Source organism: Manacus vitellinus, unplaced genomic scaffold (assembly GCF_001715985.3).
Source record: "Manacus vitellinus isolate BGI_N305 unplaced genomic scaffold, ASM171598v3 scaffold_5_pilon, whole genome shotgun sequence".
Classification (NCBI taxonomy): Eukaryota; Metazoa; Chordata; class Aves; order Passeriformes; family Pipridae; genus Manacus; species Manacus vitellinus.
Genome location: NW_021940682.1, coordinates 13,292,102 through 13,309,149, shown reverse-complemented (window position 1 = coordinate 13,309,149; position 17,048 = coordinate 13,292,102). Strand labels below are relative to the sequence as shown.

Here is a 17,048-nt window from a genome sequence, read left to right as displayed (position 1 = left end):
GGGATGTCTTAAACTCTCATTAAAAAAAAAAAAAAGCTGCATGCTCGGACTTTTCAAGGAGGAAAAGATTTGTGGGACAAAACCTCCCTCATCCCACAGACAGCAGCCACATGAAACCTCATCAGGTAACACCACAACTGAGTGCCATCTCCTGCCTGCCTGTCTGCAGTGAGCTGGGCTTTACTTCTCTACAGATTCAGTATTTTGTAAAAGTAAACCAATGTCAAGATCCAGATTTCAAGAGCTAGCTTTTAAAGAGGTGAACGTGTAATACAGTTTCTTTTCCCAGTTTTCCATAAAGCTGTGTTACATTCTTTTTTACCCTCTCTATACAAAGAACTTTGACAAAGTTAAAGATACTTTTAATAAAGATCTAAACCAGGAATATTAACAGAAGAAAGAAACCTCACTTTGTTTATATTTCCCTGAAACTCAAAGTATTAGCTTCTCTGATTCCCCCATCACTCAATCTTAAATTTCAGGATTTCTTATTCAGCATATCCTTGAGACATTAAATCAAAGAACAAACTTCAGACTTTTCTCAAGTTTTATATTCCTTAAAGTTATGATTAATGTCTTATTTGCTGTGTAGTCCAATGCACTAAAGAGAACAATTATTTGTCAGTTTTAACTACTGTGGATTTTGATCAGCTTTATACTCTGCATATTTACAATGGCCAGTGAAAAGTTAACAACAACGTTTTAGAGACAATATGATGTGGACTAAAAAGAAAGATTCCCTATATAATTCTCTTACTGTAGCACAGATTTGGGATATTCAAAATTAGAGTTCATGTACCTACTGTCATGCTCAGAAAAACAGATGAAAACAAGGGAGTCTTCCCAGTTCTATTACCCTATTGCTATACATCCAGAGATATAGCCATCTGATACTTTTAGATTACAAAGCTTTTCCTAGCCATTAGTGAACAACATTTATTTTCTTTTGTAAACCTCAGGCTTTTACAAAACAGTATTTTTTGCATGTTTTATTCAAAAACGTACAGTTTTACCTCGCATCATATAATCCAAGTTATTCTTCCATTACATAGAAAACATATGGATTAGATTTTTTGCCTAAGTAGTAACAAGAACAAAAATGTTATTTTGGTATTCAAAGCAATGAGCACTAAAGACTCAAAACCTCTTGAAATACCAAGATCATCAATTCTTGACACATTCAGAATTCAGACAGACAAATTTTCACGGATTGGTTTTACACACAGAGAAATTACGATGCAAAATTTGAAGAGTACCTTAGCTACTATTTTGAAAAATGCAACTATATTCCATCAAAATTAGAGTAGAGAAAAGTTAAGCACTAAAATCCTTGCCCTGGGGCCTGGACAACAACTGCCTCTTCTGTATCTACCTGCTGGTTCTGGCTCTCCCAGGCTAAACAAAATCAATTGAAAAAAACACTTCAGCTAAGCCTTACCTTGCTGTGGACATTCCAACTGTCAAGTGTTACATTAAATAGAGCCTTTAGTGCCTCAATGGCACAATCTGTCTCTTGCAAAGATAGAGGAGGCCTGTCACGATCTTCCGCTGCTTTATATTCTTCTGTCCATCTTACACTCAGGGAACTTTCCAAAGCCTGAGTCAAAACTTGCACCCCTTGTAGTTCCTGACGCAACTGTGATCTAATATCTGTGTGCAGAAGTGACAAGAGGAAGAGCAGACGCAAATCAAAGCATTTAATGTCATCAACGCACTGCTGGTCCTTACATTTTTGCAGAAGATTGCAGAGCGTTGCTGCAAGATTCAGTTCAAAACTGAGCTGCTGTGCAACTGAACTATTAAAAATTATGTTACAGAGGCATTTTAAAGCTTCTACTATAACAGGAAATTCAGACACTCTCTCCAAAGGATCTTCCACATTGTCCAGCTTTGCTAGCCTCATAAGGATCTGCATGTTCCTCTTTGTGGTTACAGGCACTAAAACCTTCTTGTCCCTGGAGAGAATCCGGAGGGCCTCCAGGCAGGCAACTTGACATGACGTTTTTGTGTCTTTTTCAAGGATGTTTAGAATTCCCTCACACAGTTTCTAGGCAAACACAAACAAAAAAGGAACAGTTTTAGTGTCAAAATATTGATGGCAATAAGAAACTACTTTTGCTAAGCTTCCATATAACTTCTGAGTTTCCAGCTGACTTGAGAAACTAGGTATTCCATAGTAGCTCTTCAAAATATAAACTGTTACAAAAGGCCTCCAGAGAGCACCAAAAGCAGTTTTCCTCATGGATACAATCCAAATACATCAACATTTGCAAAAGCATTAAGCAAAATGGCAGATGCTATTCTCTATTGTCAAAATTGCCGCTATTGTCAAAATACTTCACTGATACTTTATACCCACAAGATTGCAGGGGTAAACATTAATCATTTAAATGCAGCATGAGAAAAATACAACACTCCAACAACCTGCAGGTCAGAACTGTAGCATCTGAATCACAAAATTACCTTTTATAAGACAGAAATGGACAATTAGATGATCAATTAATGGGCAGAAAAGACAGGACAGAAGAGATTGCTTGATGTGAGAGGACTCCATAGGATTTTTATGCCTTAAGCTCAGGACAACATTACTACTACTCTGGGGTACTAGAGTCAGAAGTACAGTTGCAAAGAAGTTCCCAATACAATACAAACTGCATTGTACCACACAGAACACTGTTCCTCCACACTTCTCACCTCCCAAGCTTTATGTCTTGACCATCAACATGAATAAATTACCAAAGAAGCCAGAGCAGCAACTGAGTTGAACAGCCCTAGTGCAGAAGTCTGCTTAAGACCTGAAATTCATATTGTGGTCTCAAGCAGTCTGTGTCATGTAAGTAATTACAAAAAGCATAGGAATCATAGTAAAGTATAAAACAGTTCTTGGGGAATGGTCTCTGGAATTTCATTTTTCACCATCACCACCATAACGAAAAGGTGAGGAGCACAGAAGCCCATCAGCCTGACTCAAAGTTCAAAACAAAGGTTCCACTTAGGACATCCAAGCAAGTTTTGTTACTGTGATCGCTTACAACTAAAGCCAAAATAAAAAAATTAACAAAATCAACAACAAACATTAAGTCTACAGCAAATCTAGAACAGACACTCCAGAAGAATAAGGGAGAAAACAACACAAGTCTTCAACAATGTTAAAAGACAATCTGTAAACAAAGTCAGACAGTAGGAACTCTCAATATGATTTCTAGTATGCTTGTCCTGGGGTTAAGCCCACCCAAAAGCACCACCCAGACAACCAAGATCTTGACTGCATCTCCACAGCTCTGACTAGATTAATCCAGTAGAAAGTTTGAAAACAAGGAATGAGCTCTACCTCTTACTATCGCAGAGGCAACAGGAGAAATCTTTATCAGAATATTAAAGACATGGCAATAGTATAAAACCCACATTTGACCACCTGTACAGGCACAGAGGTACTTACCGTGGCTGGAAAAAGATACTCAAATACAAAGAGTGCTTCAGCATTAACATAAGATCTCACACAGATCTATACAACCCCCTAACTTAAGCATGGTATGCTAGATCTGCACTAAATGTTTCTGAAGGTGGCACCTTTGAAGTATTTTTAAAAATGCCTAGGAAACAAAAAATGACAGTCCAGATCCACAATCAATTACTTAGTCACAGCTCAACTTCTTACAAGAATTTTGTTTCTATTGCTAAGAGAGATTTCCATACAATTAACTGTGCTTTGCAAGCTGAAGCAACAGCCCTGAAGCCTGTTTGGTTTTGAGGAGTAACACAGAACTGAATGGACAGTTCACAGAACTCCAGGAAAATGCCAGTTTACTCTGTTCTCTGTTTAAGTACATTTCTATTAGACTTAGCAGTTATTTTCTTCCTTGTTTATATCAGCTGCAACAAGGTGGTCTGTAACAATTTACTCAAATTCAACTGCTGGTTCACCAACTGGACTCTCCTTCTCTTCAGATACTGTGTAGGCAGAACCATACTAACAACACTAGAAGCCAAGTTACCGGCCTTCCCAACACCAAGGTGCTGAATGGACATTTCAAAGACATACTGAGCCAGACAGACTGCATTATCAGTAAATACACACAGCACAAAACCAGATCTGATTTCTCATTAACAGTGCTGAAGGTTTCTTCTAGGCATTTGAATACCAAGGATCACTTAATAAATTATCTGATCTGATCAATACCACTGAAATAAAAGGGAACTTCCCCTCATTTTTGTGTAGAAGTTGAGCAGCTAAGGGGCTAATGTGTATGTCTCAAACCCTGATAGCTGGATAGCTGTGCAGACAAGCAAGGACTGTTGGCAGTAACACACTGTGAGAAAGAACAGCATGTGGCTGGAGAAGGAGGCCATACAGAGGTAGGGCAGCATTTTTCTGGGACAAACGTCCCTGTTCTGGCTCCTGGAGTTAGGCACAACACAGTACAGCACAAGGGCAGGAACGAGGTCGAGAAGTGGAATGTTGACCAAAGGCTGACGCAGTGGGTGGGAATCAAGACCACCAAAGACCCTCAAAGCTCTCGACCTATTTCCAGAAAAGTCTAGAAGAACTGTGTGTAATAATTAATTTGCATAGAAAGCAAAAAACTTAGGTGCACTGGGGGGAAAACTTATCTATAAAAAGGTACCCCCACAAAGCTTGAGTGTGCATGTGCACCAGGACCCTGGACACTCCATCAGCTGGATTCATGCTGGAGCCAGGACTGGTGATCTTTCTCTCTCTTTCGCCCCACCCCTTACTCAAAATCCACCACACTTGTGTTTATACCAGAAGATAAGGGATTAACTTATACCAATTTCCATGCCAAGTGTATAACTTGCTAATAAAACCTTTTAAGTTTTTGCAGACCATCTGACTTTTGTCCTTCCTTTTTGACCATCTACAAATCTTGGGTGCTTCCTTCCTCTTAGGAGCAGGACACCACATTTTGGTGAGCAGCACTGTCTACAAAAATCTTGCATCTGGTGCTCTGGTTTTTAACCTCAATCAGATAAAACCTGAACACTCGTTTGACTACAAAGAGACCAGGCCTCTCAAACCTCAGATTGATTTTTTAGTTTTTTTTTTTTTTTCCCATAAGTTGCACCCACCTGCTGCTACAGAAGTGTCACTGCAAAATGTCAAAAGCACTGCAGGAGGCATCACAAAGGGTATCAAACTCCTGCTGCTGGCTGACTTGCCAGTGGAAGTGTAACCCTCCCTCTATACATTTAAAGGCTATCCTTGCAATTTAATTAAAGATTATAAAATCATCTCCTGACTTCAAATCTTACTGAAATGCAGCAACAGAAGAGGATTAACTCTGAACAGCTGTACTAAAGATAGATACTAAATAGATTTTTTTTTTGATATTTAGCTACCTGCTTACAACTTAGAAAACCCCAAACCATCACCGTGCTTGTAAGGTACTTTATTTCCTACATGTTCCTGAAGACTTGGCTGCTTATATTTCACAATATAAGCAAGGTTAGTATTTATTTTCAAAAGCATCAGTTATAGTCTTTTGCATACTAGATTAAAAGCTTGGCCATTACAAACTTAAGAACAGGTCACTAAGCTTCCTAGCCATTATATATATATACACACACACTATTTTTTGAAGATACAAGACTCACATATGTGAAAAACACACAGGAACTGCTGACAAAGTTCTCTGGAGTTAGACTCCAGTGAGCCATCAAGAGTGACTTTAGGGAAATCAACATTCAGTTACAATATCCATGACAGGGAATCATCGCTGGCTGATCCCAAGTGCCAATAGCAGCTCAAGGAAAAGCTACAGCATCTGATTGTAATTGAAGAACTACTCATGGAAAGTTTTGAAGAAACAAAAGTCATCCTATTAGAAAACTGCCTTGGAGACAACTAAAACCAAATGCCATACAGCACAATTTCACATTTTCTGTTTTCGCCCTGACAGTGCAACAGAAATGATGCAGAGAGAGGAGAAACAGGAAGGGATGTGACTACCAAACCATTATTATGGTTTTCATTTTCTTTAGGTGGTGCTCCTTCCACCACCTTGTATGCCATTAGCATCACATAAACTCAGGGACACAGATTTCATTTATTTGGTTTGAAACAACAGGAAGTGAAAATTCAGACAGCAAGGTATGTCCCCTTCCACAACATATATAATGATTGCCCTAGTTTCACAGGTTTTATTGCTAACCTCTAAGTCACTAAGATTTTAACATTCCTTTGAGTTCTATCCTTTCAAAATTCAGATGAGATATGGACTTTCATCAGGCATGCAAGAAATGTTTTTCATATACTTTTCCATAGACTCAAGGCAGTTTCTAGTATTTTTAAACTTTTTTTTATTGTAAAATCCATTAATTTCTCTAAAATTCATGATTTTTCAGCTTTTGTGCTAATACTAAGATTAACACAGAGCAATACACACCATTCTTTTTGTCTGTGCTGTAGTATAAAATTTTATTGTGTGTTAAAACAGGAAGCCCAGAAAAATCCATTTCTTGTCTTGTTTTAATGAATAAAACATCAATCCATTTTGGTCCTTTATCCTGACAACATAAACCCTTGATGCTAAGAAGCAACACAGCCCAATAGAAAAAGTCCTCTCCTGAGACACAAGAGACCTGTGTTTTCTTCCTTGCTCAGCCACAGACCTATTGTGTGCAGCTTTGGGCAAAAAGGTATTATTTCTTTACTTGCATTTTCTTCCATCACCTTTGTTTGTAGGCTAATTAGACTGGGGAGAGGAGGAGGAAGGAAAGGGGAGCACAAGTCTTTAGTTTCTGCGTTTAAGTTTCTATTAGATTGCAGAGCTAAGCAAGCATCCAAGGCAGTGAGAAGGTAAGCCCCAGAGTATTTGAAATGTTAGTTTAAACTTTCATTTGCTCTGGAAGTCAAGACAACATTTATATAACACGTATCATCACCTGTGCTGAATAATAGGACAATTAGAAAACCTCCTCTGGAAAGGCCATGCCAAATTTTTGCCTAGTCTTTGTGGACTGATGTGGGTGAGGAGGGAAGGTGTATAGTTGTATTCCTTGAGGATTCAGTCTGCTTCACTTCAAAACTTCATTGTTCAGCTGGTACTGACAGCAAGAGGTTGGCCTGTTTGGCAGGAGCCTGCCAGCTCTGACATGGCAGAGGCCCAAATTGCACATTTGAACAGGTGAGAGCATTTGCAGATAAAACTCTGCAGGTGAGGTGAGGAGCAGGCACAGTAATCCCTGTTCTCACAACTGGGGGAATAAACTTCAGAGTCACAGAAAGGTGAAATCCTGTGTAGCTGCACTCACAGTAGCCCTTCTTGCCCTCCCCACTGGACACGGAGAGGGAGAACCCTTTTACCCTCTGTAACCCAGCGGTGAAAGAAGGGTGTTAAAAGGAGAGACGGGTTTCACTGGCTTGTCACAAACCTTAAGAGATGTAAAAAACTGAAAAATGCTGGATGGGAATTGGCAGGACCAGAGGGGAATAGCTTAGTATTAATGAGGGATACTTAGTAACTTTTTTTCTCTTACAGACTGGTAATCCCTCAAGGGGTTTCAGTAAAGTCAGAACAATAACAACTAAGACACCACACAGTGTGCCCACAGGAGCACTTGAACTTAATATTTTTACAGGACACTCACTAACAGACTTTAAAAGTTTGCAACAAAGTTACTGGGACAAGAAAAGCCCTGTGCCTTGGTGGCTGCAGGAACCTTCAGACCTCCCTGAAGCATCAGCGTCAACAGCACTATCTAAGAATGAGGGTCTTCTGAGATTTAGAGCGTGACAGCATCTTGCTCCATCAACATACTTCACTGCTTCCATCCTTCCAAAGTTCAAATATGGTACTGTCCACGGCCCACATCATGAATTTAATTGGGAGAGAAAGGCCCACAATACATTTGGGTATGATTTACCACCAGCTATTTCAACATCTTGAAAACATTCAGCAACATAGGAAAAGACTGTTTGGGTGATTTTCTTCCCACTGAATTTTAGACCCATCCTGTTCAAACTGAACCTGAACAGTAATTCAAGAAAACTGATCTAAAACTCTAAAGATCTGTATTACAGAACTGACCCAACACAGTAAGCTGGAGCTAATACAGCAGAAACCAGATGTTGCAAGTACTACAAGAGGTGGAGCAGATGAAAGGTACAGAGTGGAAGAGGAAATATGTGAATCATAAATATCTTACCACTTCTGGTAAGAATACGAGTAATATTCTAACATTTGGCTGCTGCTCCCTTTTTTAAGCTTTCCTCCCCCGAATTCAGCATCTCCATCCAATTTTAAAAAGTCTTGCTTGCTACCACAGACAGATGTACTTTTTCTGTTATATCACCTCAAAAAATGGTGCTGTAGCAACTTCTAGCTGTGGAATGCTATGGCTAACTAGGCAATCAGTGCTGACAGACATTTCCAGGGCAAAAACAGTGCTATAACTTGCTTAAAATTTTAAGTCTGTAAACAGCACAACTGTGTTGCTACTTCAGCAGCAGTGTTTGGCCCTGACAAGGTATAAATAACGGAGAGCAAAGCTATTAAATAATGATAAAGTGGCTCTAAAAAGCCTTCCCTTTTTGTATTACGACATGTGAGGCTTGAGCTGAAGTGCCCACTGTGCCACACAGAGAGGGAGACACTACACCTGACACCTCCCTCCAAGGTGACTGCCCGGTCAAGTGAATAGATACTAATATTCTAGAGTTGCTTCCAGCACAGACCTAAAGAACCAACTGTGTATCAACCATGACATGCTGTTGTGAAGCATCACAGTTCTGAAGACTCAACTTTTCCAGTAAAACACTGTTAACAGCTTCTTGACTGGTTGAGACAAATATTTTAGATTTCTAAGAGCTGGCTAAGGCCCTCAGAAGCAACCTTGCTGCCTTAATTTCAGCTGCTATTCCAGAACACATTTACTTCTGGTTGGCAATTTCTATACAGTTTACACACAGAAACTGAAAATGGGCTTTCAGAAATTCATAGTTTTTTATTAGAATATAAAAAGTTAAGAAGGAATGGCACCAACTTGATATGGCTGGTATCTGAGCAGATCTTACAGTACAACACAGGTTGCCACCTGATTTATATCCACAGACAGCATCCACCATACAGGGCAATGCAGACACATACATCATTAAGCAAAGCAGAACAAATAGAAGGACACCTCACATTACAATCCTGTGTTTTATCACCCTGTGATGTATTAAAGTCCTGTGGCTATGTCCAGATAGACATGCTTGACAGCATTTTCCTGCCTTCTAGAGGACACAACCTACTTTCCTCCTGGAATTCAATATTACAAAGTCAGTGCTGATTTAGTTAGGTTATAGCCTAAAGCATCATGCTTTGATAGCCATATCATTGCAGAGCAACTTATTCTGTCCAATTCACCCAGCTTCCAGTCAAGCCATAGTTTTGCCCTTCTATCTTTCATATTTTACAGCATGTCACTGTTGTGTATGGGTTGTCCTCTCCCTAACAGACAGTATCCAATGCAGAAAAGCTTAAAGCATAGTTACACCTACATCAGAACACAATCACACCACTGACACAACCTTGATGTAATCCTAAGGTCACGGCTGAACCTGCGTGATGAGGCAGAGAAAAAACTTGCATTGCTATAATTGATCTTTTACTTGCACTCTTGCATAGACATTAATGCCTTACAACAAAGTCTGTCAGGCTTGCTGCAGTAAATAAGCAAATTTACTCCTAGGCCATGAACAAACCCAATGTGCAGCAAGAGACTGGTAAGAACTAAGTGTTGCATTCATCAGCTTATAATGCAAACTTTCAATAGCACCAGAAACCAACGGCAAAATCATGAAGTCCCTCTGTATTTGCCCCCGTAGCTGAACATCAAGTCTACCATACGACTTCATTATGGACTGTGACCCTTTGTCTAAACTCCCTTTCACTCCAATCATTCTAAGTTAATAGCAGCAGAACTGCAAATACTATCAACTCAATTACATTAACTAAACAGAAAACAGAACCTGAGGCTGCATCATGTTGTTTTCAAGCAATTCTCATCAATTTTATTGACAACTTCAGCAATTTGCTCTTAGAAGAATATGTACTATGTTCCCTTTCAATTTAAACATTTTTATTTTTTATCTTAACTGAATGGTGAAAAGAGAATGCTCAGTGTTTTACAGACGCTAAAGATATTGAGCATGTGCAGCTGAGTAGCCTTTCCTATGTTCTCTAACTGGCAATCTGTTTTTCAGATTAGACACTTGTTCACTCGCAACGTGAAAAGAGATGGAAGGGATGGCGAGGAAGGAGATGTGCGAACACAAACACATTAAGAAAACTAAATCAAGATCCTGGCTGAGTTATTCTACAGATCAAAAAGGACACAGACAGTCCATCACCGCACTACTGAACGTCAGCTTCCAGTAAAGCCATAGGTAAAGTCAAGCTAAGAGGTCTTCAAGCCATCTGTGTAAATAAAGAATTGTAACTTAGGATTACACAGCTGATGGGTTTGCAAATGCAAAGGACAGATTTATCATCCTGCCCATTTCTACCAGAAAAAGACTTAATACCTTAAAATATTTAGATTTTGCACAAAATCATGGAATGAATCTATGTGTGTCCAATTTCAAACAAGCTACCCTTGCAGGAACCTTGCAATTCTGATTTTAAGCTTTGAGTTTATTCCAGAAATAGCAGAAACATGCAGCCTCATTCACTGATGAACATTTTCTGAATAAATATGCAAATCAGCCCAAAAATTAATTACAGAACAGAAAGAGTCTTGTTGTTACATAGTACACCCTAAAAATAACAACTGGAAAAAAAATAAAAAAAGCCATGTCCAAGCTTTAAATACGAGGCTGTGGGTGGGAGTCGGGGGATCTGTTAAGCCCTGACACACCTGCACAGCTCAATACTGCAACACACAAACATTTCCCATCTTTGAAACCCAACATGCACATACCACTGATTACCTCTACCTTTGAATTAACAGCCTTCTGTAGCTCTGCCTCCCTTACAGCTTCATAGCTGTCCTCTCTACCTATTACTTCTTCTTAGCCTCTAGCATTATTTAAGTATCTAACACAGACAAGAAATACATCTTTCATATTGCTACATGCTGAGAAGAGAGAAAATGGGCAAATCTATTGCAAAATTTTATCTCAGCAGATACAGAGAGTTATCTTTACCCTTATTCCTCCATCTCATCCCAAATCTATACCCAGTGAAATTATTTATGGGCTTTTCTGTTACTACTTTCATTCAAGACTGGGGGTTTTGCTAAGGAAATTTGGTCTTCTCTTTCAGAAAAAAAGGGAATGTGTAGTTGTCATGTCTCTTGCACTGAAGAAACAAAAATTAAAACATAACTTTATAATCACTGCTTGCACCATTTTACAACAGCAACTAAGTTAAGAGACTGCTTTGATATTTCTACATTGAGGTATGCAGCTCAATACCCTCTTTTACTTACCTTTCTTTTGTCTTCATCTGCTGGATCAAATCTGAAAGTGGATCGATTCTGTAAATAAAGACAAGAGTTTGTTACATGCACATCAGCTGCTAAGTATGTAATGCCTGCAAAATTATCATAAAATTTCAGTAGTCTGGTTAAAACCAGCCTCAGATAGTGAGTCCATAACCATGTCAGTTCATGTCCTTTTCCCATCCTACCCAACAGTGAGAGCTCCAGTGAGTGGCTTCATTGAACAGTTTTACAACTATTACTGGTGCAGAGTAAGCCTTTATCTACAGGTTGCACTTCTGATGAGCATTAACCACGTCACATGTGGCATTGATAGAGTGAAAAAAACATAAACTAGAGCCTTGTGTTTTACAAATACCTTATTCCTCAGATTCCTTCCCAAGCAGACCTTGTTTACAAGCTTTTAACTGCACTGACTGTTCCAAAGCAGAACAACCACAGTACCATCTTGCCCAGAAAACAAGTAGTATAAATCAAATAAGTCTTGCTACAAAAACTACCACTTTCTGTATTCTGGCAATTTCCAAACCACATTACCAAGGTATTTGTTTCTCTGGCACAATTAAACACAAGATAGACATGGTCTAACAACAAGTACTTATTAAACACTTCAAACAGCAGCTGAGTCTAATTCTATGTTAGTATCCTGAAGTATGTTATTAGTGAAATATTACTCATGTGACAAAGTTTATTCTGACAGCCAAAGAAAACAGCAGTAACATCGGACAGTTATTTTAACATTTTACAACTTCCAAGCTAAATGATTAAGCATAATGAAAGGCTAGAAAAAAAATAAAAATCTCAATTTCTGTTTCTAATATACAATTTGCTGCATCATGCAAGTGATTGGAAAACAAAAGTGACCTTCCATAGCACATTCATGGACTTCTTACCTTTCATGACCCAAGCTTGCAGTTACACAGAAAGACCTTGGACATCTACCCTACCATCAAAATTTACCAACATCAGCTAGAGCCTGGAGGATGGTAGGAAAGTAATTCCCTTCCTCTCTCAACAGTAGGAAAACAATTGCCTTCCTCTCTCTTACAAGGCTCCTGATTGAACTGCACAAGTTCAGTAACATGCCAGTCAAAAGCAGGTGAACATTAAATGATGAGTAATTAACCAAGAGAAGGCAACCCTTGTGTTTGCACATGAATATTTTTGGAAATTTTACAAAAGAAATGTAGTGACAGCAACAAGTCCAAGTGCTGGAGGAACAGAGATTTGCAATAATCATTGCAAATGGAACACCACAGAGGAGCAACAACAGACCTATTGATTTCTCTTATTATAGTTATTCTACAGCCACCTGCATCTTGATCCATCCTTTCTTTTCAACTAAAGCATATTAAGTTTCTTATTTGGAAAAAAACCTAAGGAAACCTAAAGCCCAGAAGAGGCATGGGTAAAGGTCTGGAAACTGGAGTGCTCTACCCAGTCATCATTGGCCCACAGGTAATATGTGAGTTAATAACACCTTGTAGAGAAAAAGAGAGGTAGGAAACACGATGGAAAACTTGTAACAAACACAGTAAGAGTAATGTTATATTGAGACAGTATTAAAAGTTTCCCATCCCACTTCAAAAGCAGTATTTAGCTACACATGTAACTCCAAGACTTCATTCAAAGACTTGAAATGCCAGAATAGAAACTGCACCAGCTCTCACTCTGTCCTTGACAACTCAAGTCTAAATAATCTCAGAAAGCTACTGAGAAGGCATAAAACCAAATACAGCAAAATTAAGAAATTATGTTTGTGCATGCTTTTTAACATTTAACACAGGGTCATTTTGAAAAGTAAGAGCAGACATAAAATTCTCCTGAATCAGAACTCTTCCTTTGTACCTCAGAGGCCATTAAGTTAAAACAGATGTGTCTAACAAACCCTTGGTCTACCAATCCCTCAGAAAAAGTGCCCTGCAGCTGCATCTATCTCTACATTTGAATTTCATGTGCACAAAAGCTCAAGTTTAAGTTAAGAAACCAGTTACTGCTATCGTTAGTCTTAAAACATATTGCACTTAAGGCAGCAAATTTCAAGACACCTCTTGGAGGCTGAAGAATAACTATACACCAATCCACATTCATTTGGCTATGAATCTGAATGTTTGTTCCTGTAACAGATTCCTAAATTTCAGCTGATAGTTAGTTCAACACAACTGCATTTAAATTACATCCAAAGCCAAACTCTGAGTCAGTACCAGCTTTAGAGACTTGTGCACCAGTCACACAAGCATCTACACAAAGGACAGACACCTGATGGGCTGAGAGGTAATCTCTCAAAAGGGACTATAGTGCTCTACTAAAATCTAGGTGCCAAAATGTCCCTATCAGAAGAGGGGGGATGGGGGGAGGGCAAATTAAATCCACCTAACACGTATTGTCACTCAGATTTGTATTTTCCTGCATTACCAGGAAATCCCTTCACTTCTTGACTGAGCACACATGTATCACGCTGCAAGGGCAGTAGACGACACTTGGTACTCTTTCACACCTGTCAGCACTAAAAGCTCAACCTGCTCGGAGCTGCCTCCTCCCTTTTTGCTTTGCTTGACCGGAAACACAGAAAAATGAGGTGAGATTTGGCGGCCCATTTTACACAGACTCCCTCCCAGTGCATGTGGACACGGTCACTGCCCAGGCGGTGGAAGGAAGGCCTCCCCAGAGCCGGTGACAAAGGGCAGCACCTCGGGCAGGTGGGCAGGTGCACGGTGCTGTGGCAGGTGGGCAAGCAGCCAAGAGACTCCGGTGTCATTCTGTCCAGCCTCTTCTCGGCGGTATATGCCGGTTAAAAGACTTGTGCGGCAGATGTAGGCTGTGGAATAGCTCTTTTTACAGCCCCATCACCGATAACCCACAACACTGCCCGACCAAAAGACCGAAGGTGTCCGGGCCGAGCCCGACCACGGGCTTGATCTCCCCGCGACAACCCTGGCTTTGTGCTCCCGTGAAAGTCTGACTTCCCCTGGGCAATGCCCTGGCTCACCAGCGCGGCAGTGCCGCGGTGCCCTGCACGGCCTGCGGGTGGGAGCGCACAGGGAAGGGCCGGGAGGCTGTACCGTGCCCGTGCCGTGCCGTGCGAACTGTTGCCGTGCGAGCCGCGGCAGGGCCAGGCAGGGCGGCCGCCCCGGACAGTCGCTTGTCTGGGGACGGCAGAAGCGGTGGAGCGCTGGGGACCCGCCGCCGCAGCCGACCGAGCCCGGGGGGCGAGTGTGCAGCCCCGGCCGGTGAGGGAGACAGGCACTGATGCCGGCGCACCGCCCGAGGGCGCGGCGGGGTGCGACACCGCCGGGGGAGCGAGCGCCGAGAGGGGCGGGGGAGGGGACCGTTACCTCCTGTTGATACCGCGCAAGACCGCCCTCCACCGCCTCGGCGCCGCACGCGCCCCTCCACGCCTCCAGCACCCTGCGCCCAGCTCCCGCCCGCTCCATGCCCGCCCATGCCCCGCTCCGACGCCGCCGCAGCGTTGCCGCGCCCCGCTGCGCCGCCGACCTCCCGCCGCCAGCCGCCCCTTAGACAGCCGAGCGGCTGCGCTATGCCTTGCGCGGAACCGCCGCCGACTAGACGGGCAGACAGCTTCCCGCGCCATTGGCTGCACGGGGCGGCGGCGGACGCGTCGCGAGCCCTCGCCTATATGGCCTGCCTCGCGCCCTCCGCAGGCCGCCTGTTGAGAAGCAGCGGACTACTTAACTCCCAGCATGCCGAGCGGCGCAGCGGCCGGATCGCCACGCGCGGGTGCCCCAGGGGTTGTCTGGTGCCGCGGGACGATTGCGGTGCTGACACGTCCCGTGCCGGGCAGCCCCGGATCGGTTCCCCGCCGAGAAGGGCGGCGGGGCGGCTGAGGCCGCCGGTTCGAGTCGCCGGGGCGGGGCGCGTTGGCGCAGGCGGAATGCGCCGTGGGGATGCCCAATGGCGCATCCCTCCTTCTTAGGCTTGTCTGCTCTCTACGACCTGCCCTGCGTATACCATAGCTATCAGAAGGCTAAAGGCTGCCAAAACCAGGGCTGGCCACCTTTCCTCAAACTTTTTGAGCACTGGGCCCCCACCACGGGCGAAGTCTGTGTCTGTTCCCTGAAGTGGGGCTTTGCCACAATGTCTGGCTGCAAAACAAACCCCTTTCGCTCAAGTCCAACGTCCCAGAGCAGTGGTGGAAAAAGTCTCCCTGTTTCGTTGAGGAAGTGGCAGCATGGGTGGGTGGCAGGAGGGCAGAGCCGGGCAAGGTGAACGATGTCTCCTTAAAGAGTTTTGCAAGACCGTGGGTTTAAATTACAGCAAGAAGACACATAGTATTTCCATATTCAAGGCACCCTATAATCGAAATTAAGTGTCCAGAGAGAAGAGAACGATATACTGAAGTTAACAAAACAACATGTTCAAAGGGAGGTGTGGTCGGTCTGTCCTCGAATTATGGTCACAAGAGAAACCTTTAGTCTCACAAGTGACTGGCTCCATGGTGGGAAATACTGGAGCAGGATTGCACCTGCAGATGGATAGTGGCTCCTACAAGAACTGAAGGTGTTGAGACTTGTTGCTGCATCCCTGCATGTGTTTAAGATGCAGACCCAAACTAGGATCTGAATTTTCTGGGTAGGGGTTTCTTGCCACACCGGGTTGAACTGAGATATAAAACCAGAACAGCACGGTCACTGGACTGCAAGGAGTAACAAAATCCAGCCTTATCTTCTGAGTTAGATCCACGTCTGTACTAATGCAGATTTTGAGAGAAACCCAATGAAAATAATCCTTTCCTTGTCGGATTTACAACTCTATAGAAGTCATAAGCCTGCTTAGATTTACTATATAGCACAGCAAAATACTCATTTTAATTGTACATAGCAAATTATTTTCTTTTTAAGTACAAAACCTAAAAAATAAAGATTAAGAAACTGTTACTACCCTTTAAAGGCACATTGTTATTCATCATCAGTCCATTTTAGTTTCCACTTTATGTAGCATATGAAGGATTAGGATTTCAATGAAAGAGGGGGACAGAATAAATTGCATCCTCTACCAAAGAACTGCCAGACCTTTTCAGATGGGTGCATACCATGCGCCCTTCCCATGTTAGTCAGCTTTATCTAAACCTTCCAAAGCAATGTCTGCCCCTGAATTTCATGGGTTTCAGGGTCAGTCACAACAGAATTGTGGGGCTGGGGAGGTCAGAGGCCATTTTTGTCAAAGGGTAGTGACCTTAACAGCAAGAGGTAGCCTGACAAAAACAGGATTCATGCCACTGAATGGTGTTCTCACTGCTCTTCCCCCGCTGAGTCTTTTTTCTACCTGGTAATGAAAAATCTTGAAGAATTGTAATGGATTTTTATACGCATGCATACATATACATTTATGTGTGCATATACATCTATTTAAAAATATTATATGTGTTATGTAAGTTATGCTGTAATATATAATATTAACTTATATTCTATTGTGTATGTTACCAATATCTATAATTTATTTTCCTATGTTTTAGGCCATAAAAAGTTCACATTTTTAATAAAAAGTGTATTTGTTTAAGAAAAAAAGACAGAACATGAGCAAGAAAGAAAAAGGAAAAGAAAGAAAAAGAAAAAGAAGAAGAAAAAGAAAGAAAAAAGAAAAAA

At 41.7% G+C, this 17,048-nt stretch overlaps 1 protein-coding gene across 1 annotated transcript in view; it reads right to left on the bottom strand.

The window, feature by feature from the left end:
* Positions 1-11,484, bottom strand: part of RIC8B (RIC8 guanine nucleotide exchange factor B) — a 31,543-nt gene extending 20,059 nt beyond the window's left edge. Inside the window, exons 1-2 of the mRNA XM_025895976.1 lie at positions 11,434-11,484; positions 1,439-2,047 (exon numbers count right to left, since the gene is read on the bottom strand). Of these exons, the coding sequence (XP_025751761.1) occupies positions 1,439-1,915 (477 nt within the window). The 5' untranslated portion in view covers positions 1,916-2,047; positions 11,434-11,484. The remainder of the gene's footprint in view (positions 1-1,438; positions 2,048-11,433) is intronic.
* Positions 11,485-17,048: the final 5,564 nt, after the last annotated feature.